The sequence below is a fragment of the Orbicella faveolata genome, unplaced genomic scaffold (assembly GCF_042242905.1).
Source record: "Orbicella faveolata isolate gen_17 unplaced genomic scaffold, um_ofav_v1 contig_46, whole genome shotgun sequence".
Taxonomy (NCBI): Eukaryota; Metazoa; Cnidaria; class Anthozoa; order Scleractinia; family Merulinidae; genus Orbicella; species Orbicella faveolata.
The window spans coordinates 322,986-338,558 of NW_028301576.1; the positions used below are offsets into that span (position 1 = coordinate 322,986).

At 38.7% G+C, this 15,573-nt stretch overlaps 1 protein-coding gene across 1 annotated transcript in view; it reads left to right on the plus strand.

Annotated features, from left to right (window-relative positions):
• Positions 1–15,573, plus strand: part of LOC110051692 (protocadherin Fat 3-like) — an 18,381-nt gene continuing 2,808 nt past the window's right edge. Inside the window, exons 1-24 of the mRNA XM_089277341.1 lie at positions 1–424; positions 2,028–2,090; positions 2,886–3,028; positions 3,274–3,333; positions 3,641–3,730; positions 4,561–4,665; positions 5,244–5,348; positions 5,750–5,881; positions 6,352–6,427; positions 7,838–7,935; positions 8,256–8,381; positions 8,477–8,671; positions 9,334–9,511; positions 10,103–10,314; positions 10,601–10,783; positions 11,332–11,425; positions 11,801–11,847; positions 12,111–12,308; positions 12,900–12,988; positions 13,210–13,278; positions 13,638–13,700; positions 14,050–14,250; positions 14,863–14,937; positions 15,509–15,560. Of these exons, the coding sequence (XP_089133467.1) occupies positions 370–424; positions 2,028–2,090; positions 2,886–3,028; positions 3,274–3,333; positions 3,641–3,730; positions 4,561–4,665; positions 5,244–5,348; positions 5,750–5,881; positions 6,352–6,427; positions 7,838–7,935; positions 8,256–8,381; positions 8,477–8,671; positions 9,334–9,511; positions 10,103–10,314; positions 10,601–10,783; positions 11,332–11,425; positions 11,801–11,847; positions 12,111–12,308; positions 12,900–12,988; positions 13,210–13,278; positions 13,638–13,700; positions 14,050–14,250; positions 14,863–14,937; positions 15,509–15,560 (2,709 nt within the window). The 5' untranslated portion in view covers positions 1–369. The remainder of the gene's footprint in view (positions 425–2,027; positions 2,091–2,885; positions 3,029–3,273; positions 3,334–3,640; positions 3,731–4,560; positions 4,666–5,243; positions 5,349–5,749; positions 5,882–6,351; positions 6,428–7,837; positions 7,936–8,255; positions 8,382–8,476; positions 8,672–9,333; positions 9,512–10,102; positions 10,315–10,600; positions 10,784–11,331; positions 11,426–11,800; positions 11,848–12,110; positions 12,309–12,899; positions 12,989–13,209; positions 13,279–13,637; positions 13,701–14,049; positions 14,251–14,862; positions 14,938–15,508; positions 15,561–15,573) is intronic.

Below are 15,573 nucleotides of genomic sequence, written 5' to 3' on the forward strand. Positions count from 1 at the left end.
ACATTTTATGCAAATGCAATGTAATCAAGCTCTCGCTCATGCAGAACTGCCAAGATTTGCATAATCTTTTTGGTGTGGGAAAACAAAAATTGAAATTAAAATCGAATAAATTTCACTGCTTGTTAGCGATACATGAATGCTTGGGATGATGGAATCGAGGCGATCGCGTGTTGATTAAGACAACAGACCCGTTCTGAGACGAAGCTGTAGTCTGCATTGTTAGCGTTCTTCGAAGCAATAGAGGTCATGTAAAATCTGGCTTCGTACATGCACACGTTTCTCGCAGCGGCTCAGGAAGACGATTGAACTTTTACCGGCGACGATCCAAGGAAGCACGATTGAACTCTACCAAACTAAACTCCACAAGCCATGCTAATTCAGTTAATGTTTTTATTGGCGGCTTTCAAGCCTGGCGTGATCGAAGGTAAGTTAAGTAAATCAAATAAATTCCTTATGTATTCTGGGTATGTGTGCCCATGTATGTGCTCTGGTCTCCAAGTACTGAATACAACACTGAGTAAGTGCGTATCGCGAATTCCTTTCTTTGCATTCCGAGTAGAGAACACAAAAACATTGAGCCAAAGTTACCTTTATGGATTGTACTCTTACTGATGTTATCTCGTAACAGTACAAACCGCGACTGCTCTATATGCTATATCCCTTCTATGGATTGCGGTAATTAATCAGCATATGTTACGTTTATATAGTTTGTATACACTTCAGAAAGATCATCAAACATAAACCACTGCAGAAGACATCAGATATGCCAAACTTTGGTAGTGCCTTCACAGGCTTTAATTGACATTGTATTCTGTTCATTGATTGAATTACGAGATCTTAATCCTTAAATTGTCTTTTAGCCTTCACTTCGACATGTTTTGTTTTATTATTTGCATCCCTCGAGGTAATTGACTTCCTGCGGGTTAGAAAATTCCAGTATTTCCTTGTAAGTTCATATTTTCCACTTACATATTATATTTTCACGGAGTGGTCGGTGGTGGATGGAAAAAGTGTATAGTTTTCCAATGTCCTCCAACATTTTGAGATTTTTGTTTCGTAGGAGACTGAAGGGATTGATTTCGAGAACAACCATGCATTTTTGTGCTAATAATTCAACTTTACAGTCCAATGCTTGAACGGAGTGTCAGCAGTTATTATTTAAAATTTATCCTGGCTGTAGCTTCTCAAGTCTTGCCTGTAGATCAGTTAACCAGGACCTGGTTGGAAAGATCAGTTCGGTTCTGTGTTAAGACAAGGGGGGAAACTTTTGTTAAACTAATTTGAAAGTTCACTATCTGTTTATGTGAAAAAAAAAAAAAAAAAATTAACAAGTCGCTTGGATGTTCTGACTGCAAGTAATGTTATTTTAAAACGTGTCAATTGGTTGATGATTACACCCACTCTTCTTTCCTCCAAGTTATTCTAAATACAGTGTTAGACTACAAGCCACAGTAAGACCAAAAATTACCTGAAACCGTCTGTGATCACCCTGGCCGAGAGTGTATAATTTTTACATTTGTTCAAATTACATAAAGTTCAGTTCAGGTTGGATACTGTGATTCGGTTTCTAAGAGAACTATTAATACTATTATTAGTTAATTAATTTTTAAATTATGTACGGGGTAAAATACGATCATAATTCGAGCCACATTAGTCAAAAGTTAATCAGACAAAGTTCCCCAAAATTACTGTCTTGGAATTAACTGTTTCTACAACAAAGTACCTCTTTACAACTATGTACTGCAGTAACCCACCATACTATATAGCTATTCTAATTCTGTTGTCTTCTTTTGATTTGTTTTATTCCTTTCAGATCTGTCTCTATATTAGCAAAGTATCGCCCCAGTTTTCGTGTTTCTCTGAAATAAACCTGATTGAAACACATACCGAATTATTCCCTATTATCTCCCGAGATAATTTTGAATCTTTCTTTATTTCCTTTAATATAAAGGCTAGCGGGAGTCAACTAAATATCTAATTATGGAGTGTGCGCCGCGTCTGTAGAATTTGTTCTTTTTTTTTGGCAGGTGTTTACTTTCCAAGCCCAAATTTACCGCTGGAGCCAAGAGTGAATGAGTCTAGTCCTCCTGGTAAGGAAACTGAAAAAACATCAAAAGGACTTTTGGTATAAAGCACAGTAGCCTTGAGCAGAGGGTCTCTATCGTCAACATGGCGAAAATACAATGATATTTACATCAAACTGAAGAAACCTAAAAGATTCAGTGTTAAAAATTACTAATTCTAGTCCTCGCAAGCTACCAAAGGGTTGCTATCACGAGTTACGGAAGCACAAGCGCGAAATTTTGATCACAAATAGAAAAATTTAGGCACCCGTTTTCAAAATTTGCCCTTGAGTCTTGGAAACGTGTTCTTCTTTCGTCGACTGAGTTGTGATTTTAGGACCGCTTCTACCAAAAAGTCAGCAAACCGGCGATTTTTCTCTTTATGGATCTCTCACTTAACAACCGCAAACTGTGGCCATTTTCGTTGTTTTGTTAATTTGTCGGATCGCTAAAAGAAAGTCAGTTAAATAACTCACATCCAAATTAGAGGGCCATGATTGTCAACGAGTGCCTCTAAACTTTGAATAGTTAAATGACAGACGATTGACACAACGTTTTCGTCGTCATCTTCATTGTTATATACTGATATATATATAACTAACTATATATATATATATATATATATATATATATGTTATGTTAAGGCAGAGAAATCTAAATATATAGAGAAAAGGCACTGTTATTTCCCAACTGATGTTCACTGAACCACTGATTGCTCTGAACCCTTCCGAACATCGCATGTCAACCGTTTTCCCAACTCATAGCGCGTATTAAGAGCTATCATGCCTGCGATTGATAAGTTTCCACATCGTTCTTCCTCAGGAACGTTCATTGCAAGTGTGCAAGCTGTGGCCTTGACAAATACTGGGGCTCAAATCACTTATTCCCTTACAAATGACAAAGGATGGTTTGAAATAAACAGCACGACTGGTGTTATTACTGTTGCAAGAACTTTGGACAGAGAGGTAATCAAACACTATCATCATAGAGCTTTTCAATCCGAACAAGCGTTGAAATTGTTAAAACCGTTTCAGGGCTTGTTCGGTTCACCCAAAACGTTGGTGATTTTAACAAACAAGCATTCAGAGTAAATTCCGTCCATCTGCGCACGGTCAGTTAATTGATCCTTTAGTTGATCGCAGAAGCACTGACTAAAACACGGTGTTTTCTCGTCTTGTTTAAACCCTAAATTATATATATATTTTTTCAGGGAACGTCGTCGTCGATTCGGTTTGACGTGGTTGCTTCTAAAAGCGACGAATCTAATAAGGTTAGAGGCATTTCTGAAATTAATTTTAATGTACTTTTTTAGGGCAAGGGACGTACATTCTCGTTTCATTTCCTGGTTTATCCGGCCATTTATTTCATCGTTTTCAGGATCTGAGCACGGGCTAAAAATCATGTTCCGTTGACTATGCCGGATTAGTTGCCGGAATTCTCCTTGCACAGTAAAGTGAATTCTGCAATTTGTTGAGCTGTTTCGAGAGCACATTTAGAAGAACTATGCCACCATCTGAAGAAAATGCCATCATAGGCTTCAACTGTTCTAAATATTTCTCCTTTGCTCTCTTCGACAGGGTACAAAAATTATCTTTTGCACTGTGCTGGACTTGAATGATAACTATCCACAGTTTGAAAACTTGCCATATCAAGTCAACATTTCTGAGGTAAAAGCGAAATAAAAACCAACCTTTCAATTACTTACAGTGTTAACTAGGGAAACACTTCAGTCAGTGAAAACATTTGCTGAGTTGTCCAAAAAATGTAAAGCAATCCCAGCAGAGTCAATTAATAACTTAGGAGCTGTTGGCTAACCAGTACAGGAACTAATTGTCTTCCTCCAGCACCTCTGACATGTTCATCTTCAAATGCGACACTTTGAGGCCTCCGGTACCCGAGACAACCCTCCCCCCGAGTTAACCTGCCCAAGGTAACTTTTAGCTTATTTCTTTGCAAAATTCAGCAAACCGTTTACACGAGGATCGCGAAACCGTCTCGTGGGCGAGACAACTCGAGTGGGTGAGTTGTCTCGGCTCGGCAGGTAGGGTAACCCTGGCAAGCGGGGCAACTTTTCTTCATATAAACGCTTAATTTGGCTCGCCTAACGGGAGAACTCTCGGTGTGGCAAGTATCACGCAATGCCTAGGTTTAGGATTTGAAGCAGAAATTCGTATCAATAAGGGTTATGAATAATCATGCGGGATCAACCTACAGGGACTACGTTTTCACATATATATAAACGCTCGATAAATTTGCCTCGGGGGAGGGTTGTGTCGGGTAACCGAGACCATATAAATAGGACCTGAGTTTCTGTTCACGGACTTCACTACTCTATATTGAGCTGGTAAATGATTATCAGGCAATACGAGCAAGAGAGCTTATAATCGTGACACACTTCACAGACTGCTCACAGCAGGTATTACCCAAGACTAGCACGACAGGCTTGCATGCCACCACTATTGTTTTACATTTGTGTTTTAACTTTTATTAAAATCAGAACACAGAAGTTGGCGAGGTGGTGTTCCAGGTATCAGCTTCTGATAAAGACAGCTCAGATCATCATTACAATACAGTGTACTTCAAAATCGCAGGAGGAGACAAAGTAAGTGGGCGAAAGATAATACACTGTGTGTTTCAGTATCTCGTGATTTAATTATTCTAGTCCAATGATCTCTAACGTTGCATTCTGACATGTCATATAATTTCTTCAATTTCTCCCAGCGATTTCATAGGCTGTTTCTTAGTAAAACTAAATTTTACTACTAAAGCACCCTCTTCATACTTTCAAGTTCATTCTTTTTGGAATTAATCCCACTGCATTCAGTGTGAAACTAACGGGGACAGGAAAACTGGTTCAGTTGCTCAACTCACCTTTGAATACAGCGTTCTTTTTGTAACTGCCTATCATCTCCTTTCATCGTTGAAACGGTTTCATCCGACGGATAGTCGCCGAAGATTAACATAAAGGCAATTAAATTTTAATCAGACTTGTAAGATTCCAAGGTTAACCGTTTACAAACTTCTTTACTGTTGGTAAAGTAACTATACCACGTGCTAAAGAAATACACAAAAATTAAGAGAGGATGCCATCGTGGACTACCGTTAAAATATCGGTTTCTTTATGCAAGGCAGCGAATGCAACCAGTAGGTAATGCGTTTATTTACTTATTTCATTTTCAGGAAGGAGTTTTTGAAATTGCTGGTCTAAGTGGGAAGATAACTTTGAAAAAGCCACTTGATTTCGAGGGATCAAGTTCGTATTATTATCTTAATATAACGGCAACGGTAAGAACATATCTTGCGTTAGGTGCATAGTCTAACCTAGCTTTCTGTCTTTGCTTGACTGTTATCTTCCACTCACCCCTGAGGTATAAATAAAAAAGCCGTGCGCTGTAAAACAATATTCGACGAGTAACAGAAAGCCGTTTAGAAGCGAGGATGAATACCTGTAATTATTTTGGTTTACAATGGATTACAATACAGACAGACTTGAAAATGACGTACTCGCATTCTTAAGCACAGTTCGGACTTCTTTTAAGTTGTGCCGTGCTTTTCATAAATATCTAATTCAATAAGAGATTTGTATTTGACGACTGAATACTGGAAAGTTAACCTCATCCATCATCTTGAGGTTTGTCATTCCTTACAAAATTCTTCTCTTGATACTTTTACCTAATCTTCTGCAGGATGAACATGGTGCACCCACGGGCAACCAAAACTGGACAGTGGTGACCATAAGAGTGTTAGATGCTGACGATCTTCCACCAAAGTTCTCTCAGTATTTATATGAAGCGTTGATTGAAGTCGATACGCCACAAGTAAGAAGGATTGCTGTTTACTTAAATCATTTAACTAAACACAACTGTAAGACTTGATGAGCTACATAGGTTTGTACTCGAATACAATTCTGTCTCACCCACGTGCTTTATTTCTGGAGATGGCGTAAAAAGAACTCAAAACAAACAGGACCGGAGTAACCTGTTATTCCAAAAAAGGAAGGAGAGTGTCTAGTTATTCTAAAACCTAAATTTCTTTTTGGTTTTGTCAACTCACACATATCACAAGAACCAACTCTGTACTGATCATGTCTTTCACACAGACATTAAATAACTTCATTGTTGTGCCACGATATCTTTATTCTTGCCCGGGCACTCGACGTAACAAATATGAGGAAAAGTTTCCCCTTGTTAGCCGCAATCCCAGATAACGCTTGGTATTTTCTAGATATGCAGGTACTCTCATGATAATTTCGTTTTTGTGAAACGCCTTTTTTCTTCTGACAACTAAGGGCCATGAAATCGTTAAAGTGCTCGCTGAAGACCAAGACTCGGTGAAGGCTCCAGTCTCCTATGCAATATATCCAGGTTGGTGATCCTGTGACTCAGTAGTAATAGTAATAGTAATAATAATAATAATAATAATAATATTAACAATAATAATAATAATAAAAATGATGATGATGACGATGATGATAATAATAACAATAATAATAATAATAATAATAATAATAACTAACTAACCAGAACGCTTGAATCGGTAGACAACATCATAATGCACAACTATATCACATGACTTTTCCTCTTGTTTACGAAATGCACTCATAATTAGTAAGCGTCACCATGGCAAAAAGGGAAATTTGTGTTTATTGGTCTGTATTTTGACTGGCATTCTGCATGAGGAGAAAGGAATCCTGGACTAGCAGCTCAGGAAATTCAATATCGTAGAAAAACAAACACCTCCGCGTAACATGAGTATAGCGAGGAAGGAGAGGGATTCATCTTAAAACCTGCCCTCCATATGTGAACGTAAATTAATCAACATGACACGAGCGTGGGACAAAAAAAAATTCTGAGTCCCCGACAGGAATCGAACCCATGACCTCCCATGACGCTCGCGTCACGTTGATTGATTCACCTTGACATTTCATTACCGAGCTTAAAATTCACCATCTTTATTAACTGATCACTACTCACGATGAATTCGATAGCGTTGATCCTAGCAGTATGCAGGACACCTGTCATATATGAACTCAGCTAAATGACCTTACTCTCCACGAGTTCTCGTAGCTCAGTGGATAGAGCGCCCGCCCGGTGTTCGGGAGGTCATGGGTTTGATTCCTGTCGGGGACTCAGAATTTTTCTTTGTCCCACGCTCGTGTCATGTTGATTAATTCACCTTCACATTTCATTACCGAGCTTAAAATGTCCTCATATGTCAGATTTTCACATCCCAAGCTAGCAGGAGATACCATCATGTCGCGAACTACACGGGAGCAGCACGGGAGCTGAATGTAACTGTTAACTGAGAATTTGTCAACCGTTTTAAGTGTTAGCAACGTTATCCAATGACAGCTGAGATCAGAGGTTTGAAGAATTTACTAATAGAGAGATTAAGCATGACGTTACGTCAAATGGCAAACGGCAAAAATGAAATTTTTGCCGTCTGTCTTCAGCTGTCTATACAGTTAGCGTGAAAATATTTGTATTTGAGGTGAATAGTAGGGGCAATTTTTCTATTTTTGTGTGATTTAGTAAAGGATTAGAAGAAAAGAACACAAATTCAGAGGTAATCTTTGCCGTTTGCCGTCTGCTGTAAACGTCATGCTTAAACTCTCTAAATCTGGGAAATGGCTGAAACTTGACTGATATATAGCTGTGATTACAGCCGATTACCCAAACCAGACCCTCTACTAGGGAGAACTACAGGACCCCTGGCGAGACTAGCATTTTAGGTCAGAATGTTTGAAGACCAGCGTTTGCTTTGTTATATTGCAGAGAGTGATCCTGACAAGTTATTCACGATCAACAACATAACAGGCTCAATTACAGTAAACAGTAATCTTACTCGAGACTCCTATCCCATCATAGTAACGGTAAGTAGTCCAAGCAATATGATGAATCAGCTATCGCGACAGAACGCATGGAGTGCTTGCGTTTCTTACCATTCTTAGTCAAGAAAATAGCTTAAAGTTGGTTTTGTTGGAATGAGACAAGTATAGATCCCTCTTTTAGAAAAGTGCATCATGGGTTCTCCATTTCGTGCAGGAATAAACCATAGAAAGACATGCATGTTTGGCACGAACAATCATTACCGACAAATAAATTCCGTTTTGTATAAACGTCTCTAAAGAAATGAATAAGTCTCAGAGTGCTTACCTCTTAATTAAAGTTGTAATTTGATTTCTTCTCTCAGGCAAAATCAGCCAATCATCCTGTTGCATTTGCTTTGGTCATGATAAATGTGGGTGCAATGCCAAATCGAACATTTGAGACTGTGGTGCTGGAAAACGAAGCTAACACAACAGTGTTTGACTTAAAGGTACGTCAGTTCCTCTTTTATTCAAGAATTAAAAACCAGCTTCGCGTGTAAAGTAAAATGTCTTTAACATCTTTGTTTGTGTTTTTTATTTGTAGCCTCTGGAACAATATTTTAATGTATCAAACCCTGTATTCCAAATTCATCAAGGCGGTGAGGATGACAAGTTTTTCATCAATGGAACGTCAAAAGAGCTCAAAGTCGGCCCTCAAGCTTTGGACAGAGAAGAACAGTATCAGTATACTTTGGTTATAGAGTTACTGAGCAATGGAAAAAACAAAGGATTTGCAATGGTGAGGGACTTTTTTTACCGTCTGCTAGATTGGCGTGACATTAAAAAAAAAAAAAAAAAAAAAAAAAAACCCAGAATCGAATCATTGCCCTGGTGTGCCTTTTTAAGTCCTTTTTGGCCACAGCCCGTTTCTCGAAGGTCCCGAAAAGTTTTCGCACCCGAAAAGCCGTAGCAAAATCTCAAACCTTATGACTACAGAGCTGTTTTTTCCACGTATTCTTACTACGAACAGAGTTCCCTTCGTACAATAAGTTTCAGGCGTCTACACCTCTATGTCTTTAAATGCTGATTAACTAAAAATGGCTTTTAGGGCCCGAAAAGTTTCCGGGGCTTTCGAGAAACGGACTCCTGGCCACAGCCAAGTGACAAAATCGTCAAAACCGTCAAATACGCCAAGCTGATTTGGCTTTGACAAATTTGACTAAAATTCGGCAAAATCGTCAAATCCATGAACATTCACTCAGTTTGACGAAATTTCCTCAAATCTGTCAATTTCGTGCATTTCTGGACATGATATTGCCGTGTGCTTTTGATGGCAAAAATTGGATGTTGCTTTTGTTGTTGGAGCGTATATTTATGCGGAATGTAAGAAAAGTTTCCATCTTAGTATCATGTGAATGTAAAAAGATGAGAATCCTTTTTCTCTTTTTTCTAATTCTTCAGATAATTATCAAAGTTTTGGACGCTAACGATAACACTCCAAAATTCGAGAACAAGGCGTCGGTAAGTGTAGGAGAAGACACATCACCAGCGACTGTTGTTTTCACAGTAGCGGCACGTGACCCAGATGCTGGTCAGAACGGTATAGTGATGTACGAGATTATAGCAGGCAATGAACAAGGTATGTGTGACTTTCAGAGGCTGTTTTAACAGCGACTAGCAGCTGTTTTTCCTATTCCTTATCAATAGATACACTTATTGAGAGTCGCGTTGACCAGTTATACTTTGCAGTTCTCAAACTGCTTTAACTAAAAATTGTTTTTTTCTGTGCATCCTTGTCTGTGTGTGTGTGTGTGTTTGTAGACATATCGACCATTGGACATACCAACCACTTATGATTAGGTTGCCCCTACACGGCCGAAAGACATTGCACCAAAAAAAGTAAGAAGGAATTGAAAAAAAAAAGCTGTTGCTGCTGTAAAGTGCGCTTTGGTCAGGAAGCCACTTTACGCGGAGCAATATTTTAAAATCATCTTTCCAATTAACTGCTTAATTATCGTAGGTCTTACTGCATACATTTTGCTGTCAAATGCATGATGCATCAGTTTTAGACGCAAGGACGCAACTCGAGCGTTGCCACAGCTTTCTTGTCATTTAGTATTGCCTCCATATAACTGCAGAATAAATAATGTAACGCTCTTCCCTTCTTACCAATATCTATTGGAGAAATACATGGCGTTTTTAGTGTCTGTTTATTTGTGTTCTTTATCAGGAATCTTTGCTTTGAATAACCAAACCGGAGCGTTATCTTTGGTGAAACCACTTGATTACGAGTCTGCAGTTCAGCATACACTCAACATATCAGCTTCTGATATGGGACAGCCTCCACGCAAAGCCTTTAGTAACGTCACGATTCACGTGATAGATGCTAACGATAACTCTCCAGCTCTTCAAGCGAGGATCATTCGAGCTTCTGTTTTGGAGGTAACAAGTTGTTTTGATCATAGTTTAGTTCGGCTTAAAATATTAATATATTACAAGGTACACGGGCGAGGAGAACATGGACAATTGTCAATTCAATTCTCAGAACTGACTTTCAAAGAAATCTCTTACAACAGTAAGGAGAATTTACACTTTACATCGAGGTTGAAAGGATTAATCTAGTGTTATTGGTATTATTTGGTAGAATGTCACAGGAAGTACAGCTTAAAAGATGATTAATTCGTTATAAATGGTTTAACGCATCAGATCTTCGTACGTTCTACTTCAGGGTGCCGGTTCTGGTTCGTTTGTTGCTCGGTGTCAAGCCTCAGATGCCGATGCAGCCAGAAACGCGCGAGTTACTTATCACCTTGTTCAAGGCGCCGACAACAAGTTCTCTATTGATAATGTCACAGGCGTCATTACCACATCCGGGACATTTGACAACGACGCTGACCCTGAAGAGTACACGGTATTGGGACAGAGTGTTTTTATTGTTCGTTAGACTCATTTGGGATATAGTAGTCTTGTATCATCCTACCAGAAGGAGTGTTTTTTCTTTTTACTAGTTAAACCAAATTATGTTTAACTAGACTGTTTCATATTGTTGACTTCAATATCTCTCATTTCGCCATGGTGACTTCGAATCCTTCTTCTTTTCCCTTACTATAGTTCTCGAGTTTGGATAGCTCATGTTGTGCAGACTGGCAAACTATTCTATTCAAACTCGTTATCGCCGTGAGGCAGTAGAACAGCTCAGTATTTCAAAAATCATGTAATTCTCTCAAGAGGTCCCTTCTGGCAATACAGTATTTTTTTGTGCTAAAATATTACCCATGGTAGCTATCACTGTGGCTGTAGATAACCCTGTCAGTTGAATAAGTTTCTATCATAATTTACTTGGTAATTTGCAGGCTTTGTAGAAGAGTACAATATTAAATGTGAAATGGACACCGTGGGTAAAAAACGATTTTATTATTTCATTACTGTAATATTTACTCATCAGTATCTGTTGTTTAGCTTGTAGTAAAAGCACAAGACGACGGACTTCATCCTCGCTATGATGTTGGTTTCGTTGTTGTCAATGTTTTCTCGCCACGATCGTACATAGCCGGTAAGATTAATTTGATCGATAAGCAAACAGCAGCTGCTCTCGCAAAAACACGTTTTCCTGTACAATTGATTATCAAATTCTTTCAACTAGTTGAATGAAAAAGTTCAAAAAGATCATCAGTACATAACGGCTACGAGGATGAAGCTCTTTGGAATTGAAAGGCGTTGTGTCACAAATGATTTAACAGCATTGTTTCCACAAAACCGGAAACCATTGAGGCTAAGCTCAATTACCAGCCACGCGGACTGGAAACCATAGGGTGGTGGAGATAGAACGAAGTTATGTAAATAAATGAATAAACAAGTAAAAAATACGTTGCAACTTCCCGTTGATACAGACTCTTACCTTGCACAATTTTTTGTTATTATTTACTAGGAGTGTACAAAGAAACGACTTATTATTCGTTGGTAACAACTGTAAAGGTTAGTTTTGTTGTTATTGTCTCAGGTTATCAAATCAAATCAAATCAAATCAAATCAAATCAAAACTTTATGACAGCATAACATAGCCATTACGACTCGATGACGTACTTACCACCATTCTGTCTTTTTTTGCGCGTATACTGGGGAGATACTGGATTAAAAGATTATCAGGGGGAGTTGTATATGCAAGTCTAGGTCCTTATGTGCTATTGCATATGTCATTAGAGAAACATGAATGTAAATTATGAACATCATTTTTCCAGGCCAGTCATGATGACTTTGACTCAATCATATTCTATAAACTCATCAGTGGTAATGGAGCGGGACTGTTTCATGTCGAGCCATATACGGGTCACGTGAGAGTAGCAGCCTCGTTGGCTGATAAGGATGGGTCAAAGTTCACTTTGGAGGTCAGTGCTTCAGAGGGAGGGCAAGAACCAAGTACCTACGCTACTGTGGATGTAAGTGTCTTCTGTAAACATAGTACACGGCTTGTTAGGGCCTGTATTCAAGGAGAGAGGGTTACCCTAGCACTCACACATTTCCTGTTTTCTTCTTCGTCGTGTTTACAAGGCAGCTAGGGTTACCCGGGTAAGCGGGTTACCCTGGCAGAGGGGTTAACCTTTTCCCTTGCAAACACTCCAGGTAGGGTTAACCCGCCTACCCGGGTTAACTTTCTGATTGTTTTCACTCTCTTTGAGTGTAACCGTGCATTAAGTTGTCCCGGTTTGTAAGGCTACCCTGCCTGTGAAATTTTGCTTGTAAACCCGGGCTATCTTTTGCCCTCCAGCATACCGTGGACTGCATTTTGTAAGTAATCGTATTGTAAGCGATTTTACGGGCGAGAAGCGCGCGCCTGTCACGCGGCCATTTTTTTCCCGCGGTTTTCTTTCGCGTCACGCGCGACGGACTATGCGAAAGAGGGACTACTCGTAGTCTAGATTCATTTGCCTGAAAAGCTCCATTGGGGGAGTGGTCAATTAAGATATTTTGTTTTTTTTTTTAATAACTTTGGCGGTTGGCTTGAAGACTTGTTTGTTTTGTTTCCTCAGGTCTTCGTCCTGCGCGATAAAGATTCTATTCTCATAAAGGCAGGAGTGATACCAGAAGAGATAACAAAACACCGACAGCAGTTTCTTAGGTGTGAAATGAGGCGCAGTTTTAATAGAATTCTCTCGATTTAAGAAAACGGAAATTCTGAACATTGTTTTGAGTCGAGAACACTTTGAAACCCATATCGCGTACTTATATCCTGAAGTATTCACCTATTTATTATTACCTCACCATGCAAATTATTATCATTATATGTTTTCAAATGCTTTTAAAATGTATACATTTTATTACATTTTAATTTATTGGTAGGATGCTCGAAACCGTATCTGGAGGAAAAGCGTTTATCAAATATCTACAGCAAGAAAATGGCGAAAACGCGTAAGTACTACCAAATCAGTATATTGGACAACACTGTAAATAGTGTACTGTAAATCGAGTATTGCAATGTGAGTGGTGAAAATAATTTAATTTTGTAAAGTAAGTATGTAAGTGTGTATTGAATGTATTTAAGTTATTAACCAAAAAAATAGAAGAGAGCAAAAACAAAATATATATTTATCGGACAACACTCGACACTTGATGATATATAAGTGTAAAGATTAGGAGACCGATCAATTTGTTGGTGTTGTTTATCTTGTTCCAACTTCAAAAGCAATGTGCTTTTAAACCTTCATTCTACGAAAGCTGCTCATAAAATGAACGAGGGAACCTGATCCTAGTGCCTCGTTGTGTTGCAGGACTGTGGTGACTTTTCATGTGGTGAAAGATAAGCAAGTGATGCCAGCCACTGAAGTTATAAGGTACAAAGTAACAAACGTTTTGTAGTAAGACCAGTTGTTAAAAACAACAGAAGTGCTTGCTCATGATGTTTTTAGTTATGGGTGTCGTAGATAAAGTGCATCCTTACATGACATCATACGATGAAAAAAAATGTTCGGCCATGAGACCAAAGAAACCCCGTTGAAGAGAAATTTCTTGAAACTGGCGCCCAGAAATAAATCTTGTTGAAACCAATAACTGAATCAAAACCGAAGCCACGTCAACTATGGTTCCGATGACATTAAACTGAATCGCACCACTCCTGCAGCAATTGCAATAACGATTGTTACATTTGCAGATTTAAAATCATAACATCTTTGTTATTTTTAGTTCTTTGTCAGACAATAAGGAACTATTGGATAGTACTTACAAACAGTTTAATATCCAATGGTACCAGCTCCCCGACGGACCGTCATCTCCTGAGGCTCGAAAGGGGACTGAGAACGAGTTATCCGCTGTGGTTGGAGCAATGATTTGTCTTGGTGTAATTATTGGGGTTGGAGCAATAATTATGATAATTATATTGATCATGTGAGTGTTTTTCAATTATTAACCATGCATAACGTGATGAAAAATTATATCTTCCTGTTGCCCAGTGTTAATAACAAACATGAAAAACGAGCGTAACACAGAATATTTCTACTTGTTCTACGGCTCGGGTTTACCAACTTCCAAAACCATGCAGTCCCTTCTAAGTTGAAAATCCCCGTAAATTGGTCGGTGAAAGAGTGCTCATTCGGTTACTGATCCAAAATAGTCTAAAATGGTCCAAAATGGTACAGAAAACAGGCATTTCATGCAGTCTTATCTTCCCCCCTCGCAAAAATATAAAGGCATTTAAAAGGGTACAGGATCACTTAACCCACGCACTGAAATTAGAATACAGCGTTATGTGGAGCCGGTTGTAGCGTGAATTGAAACAATATAAAATGCAATGCTAGTTCTACGAGGTTTTAAAGTGGTGCAGATCAGGAGCTGTTGAAGTATTTTTCTCCTAATCGAAATGTTCGCCATTGTTTATATCTCGTGCGAATTTTTCTCAACAGTATGAAAATTCTCTCTACTGCCTCAAACACATTTTGTAACATTAGTAATGATTTAGAACTAAATTCACTCTAAAGTTTTTTTGTGCGTTTCTTTCAGGAGAAAACGGAGAGGTCAAAGTCCTTTCAAGAAAAAGAGAAAACCAAAAGTGACTTTTAATGACAAACCCTTCTTGTAAGTAATAACAGGCAGCCGCCAGTTTTATTTCGATTTAAACAGCCTCTAGACCGGTCTAGTTGTTACAGTAACCGTGAGAAAGTTACAAACGAAAAATACGAAAGCATTTGGCCTGACCGTCTTATGTCCAAATTTTTCATCTTCATTCGCAACCATGTTGACAGCGAGAACCAATCGGATACCAGCTTTCTGCGCGTTTACTTAATTTAATTCTGGTTTAGTCATGTAATAAAAATGTTATTGAAAGAACTCCGTACGGGAGAATCTTTACCTCGCTCTTGAGTACAGACCTCCCTGTGTTTGATCTGTACTTAGGTCTTCTGTGCCACAGTTGATAAGAACTAATTCAAGACTGAAAGCCTATTATTACCCTCCATTCAGGTTATACAACAGTTGTATGATAGACACAACTTTGGGTTAAAAACCTCATATCTCATCCTCGACAAATGCCAATAACTCTCCCAAGAGTAAATTGACGGCTGCATGGAGTTATAAATATTCTTTAGCAATCTTTATGTATAAATCAGTAGAAATTTCAATTTAGAAACCCCTTCTTTTATTCCCTCAGCATTGACCCTGTTCAAAGTGCCGTGACGTCAGACCATGTAGATTCTGCACAGGTAAGCACTCACC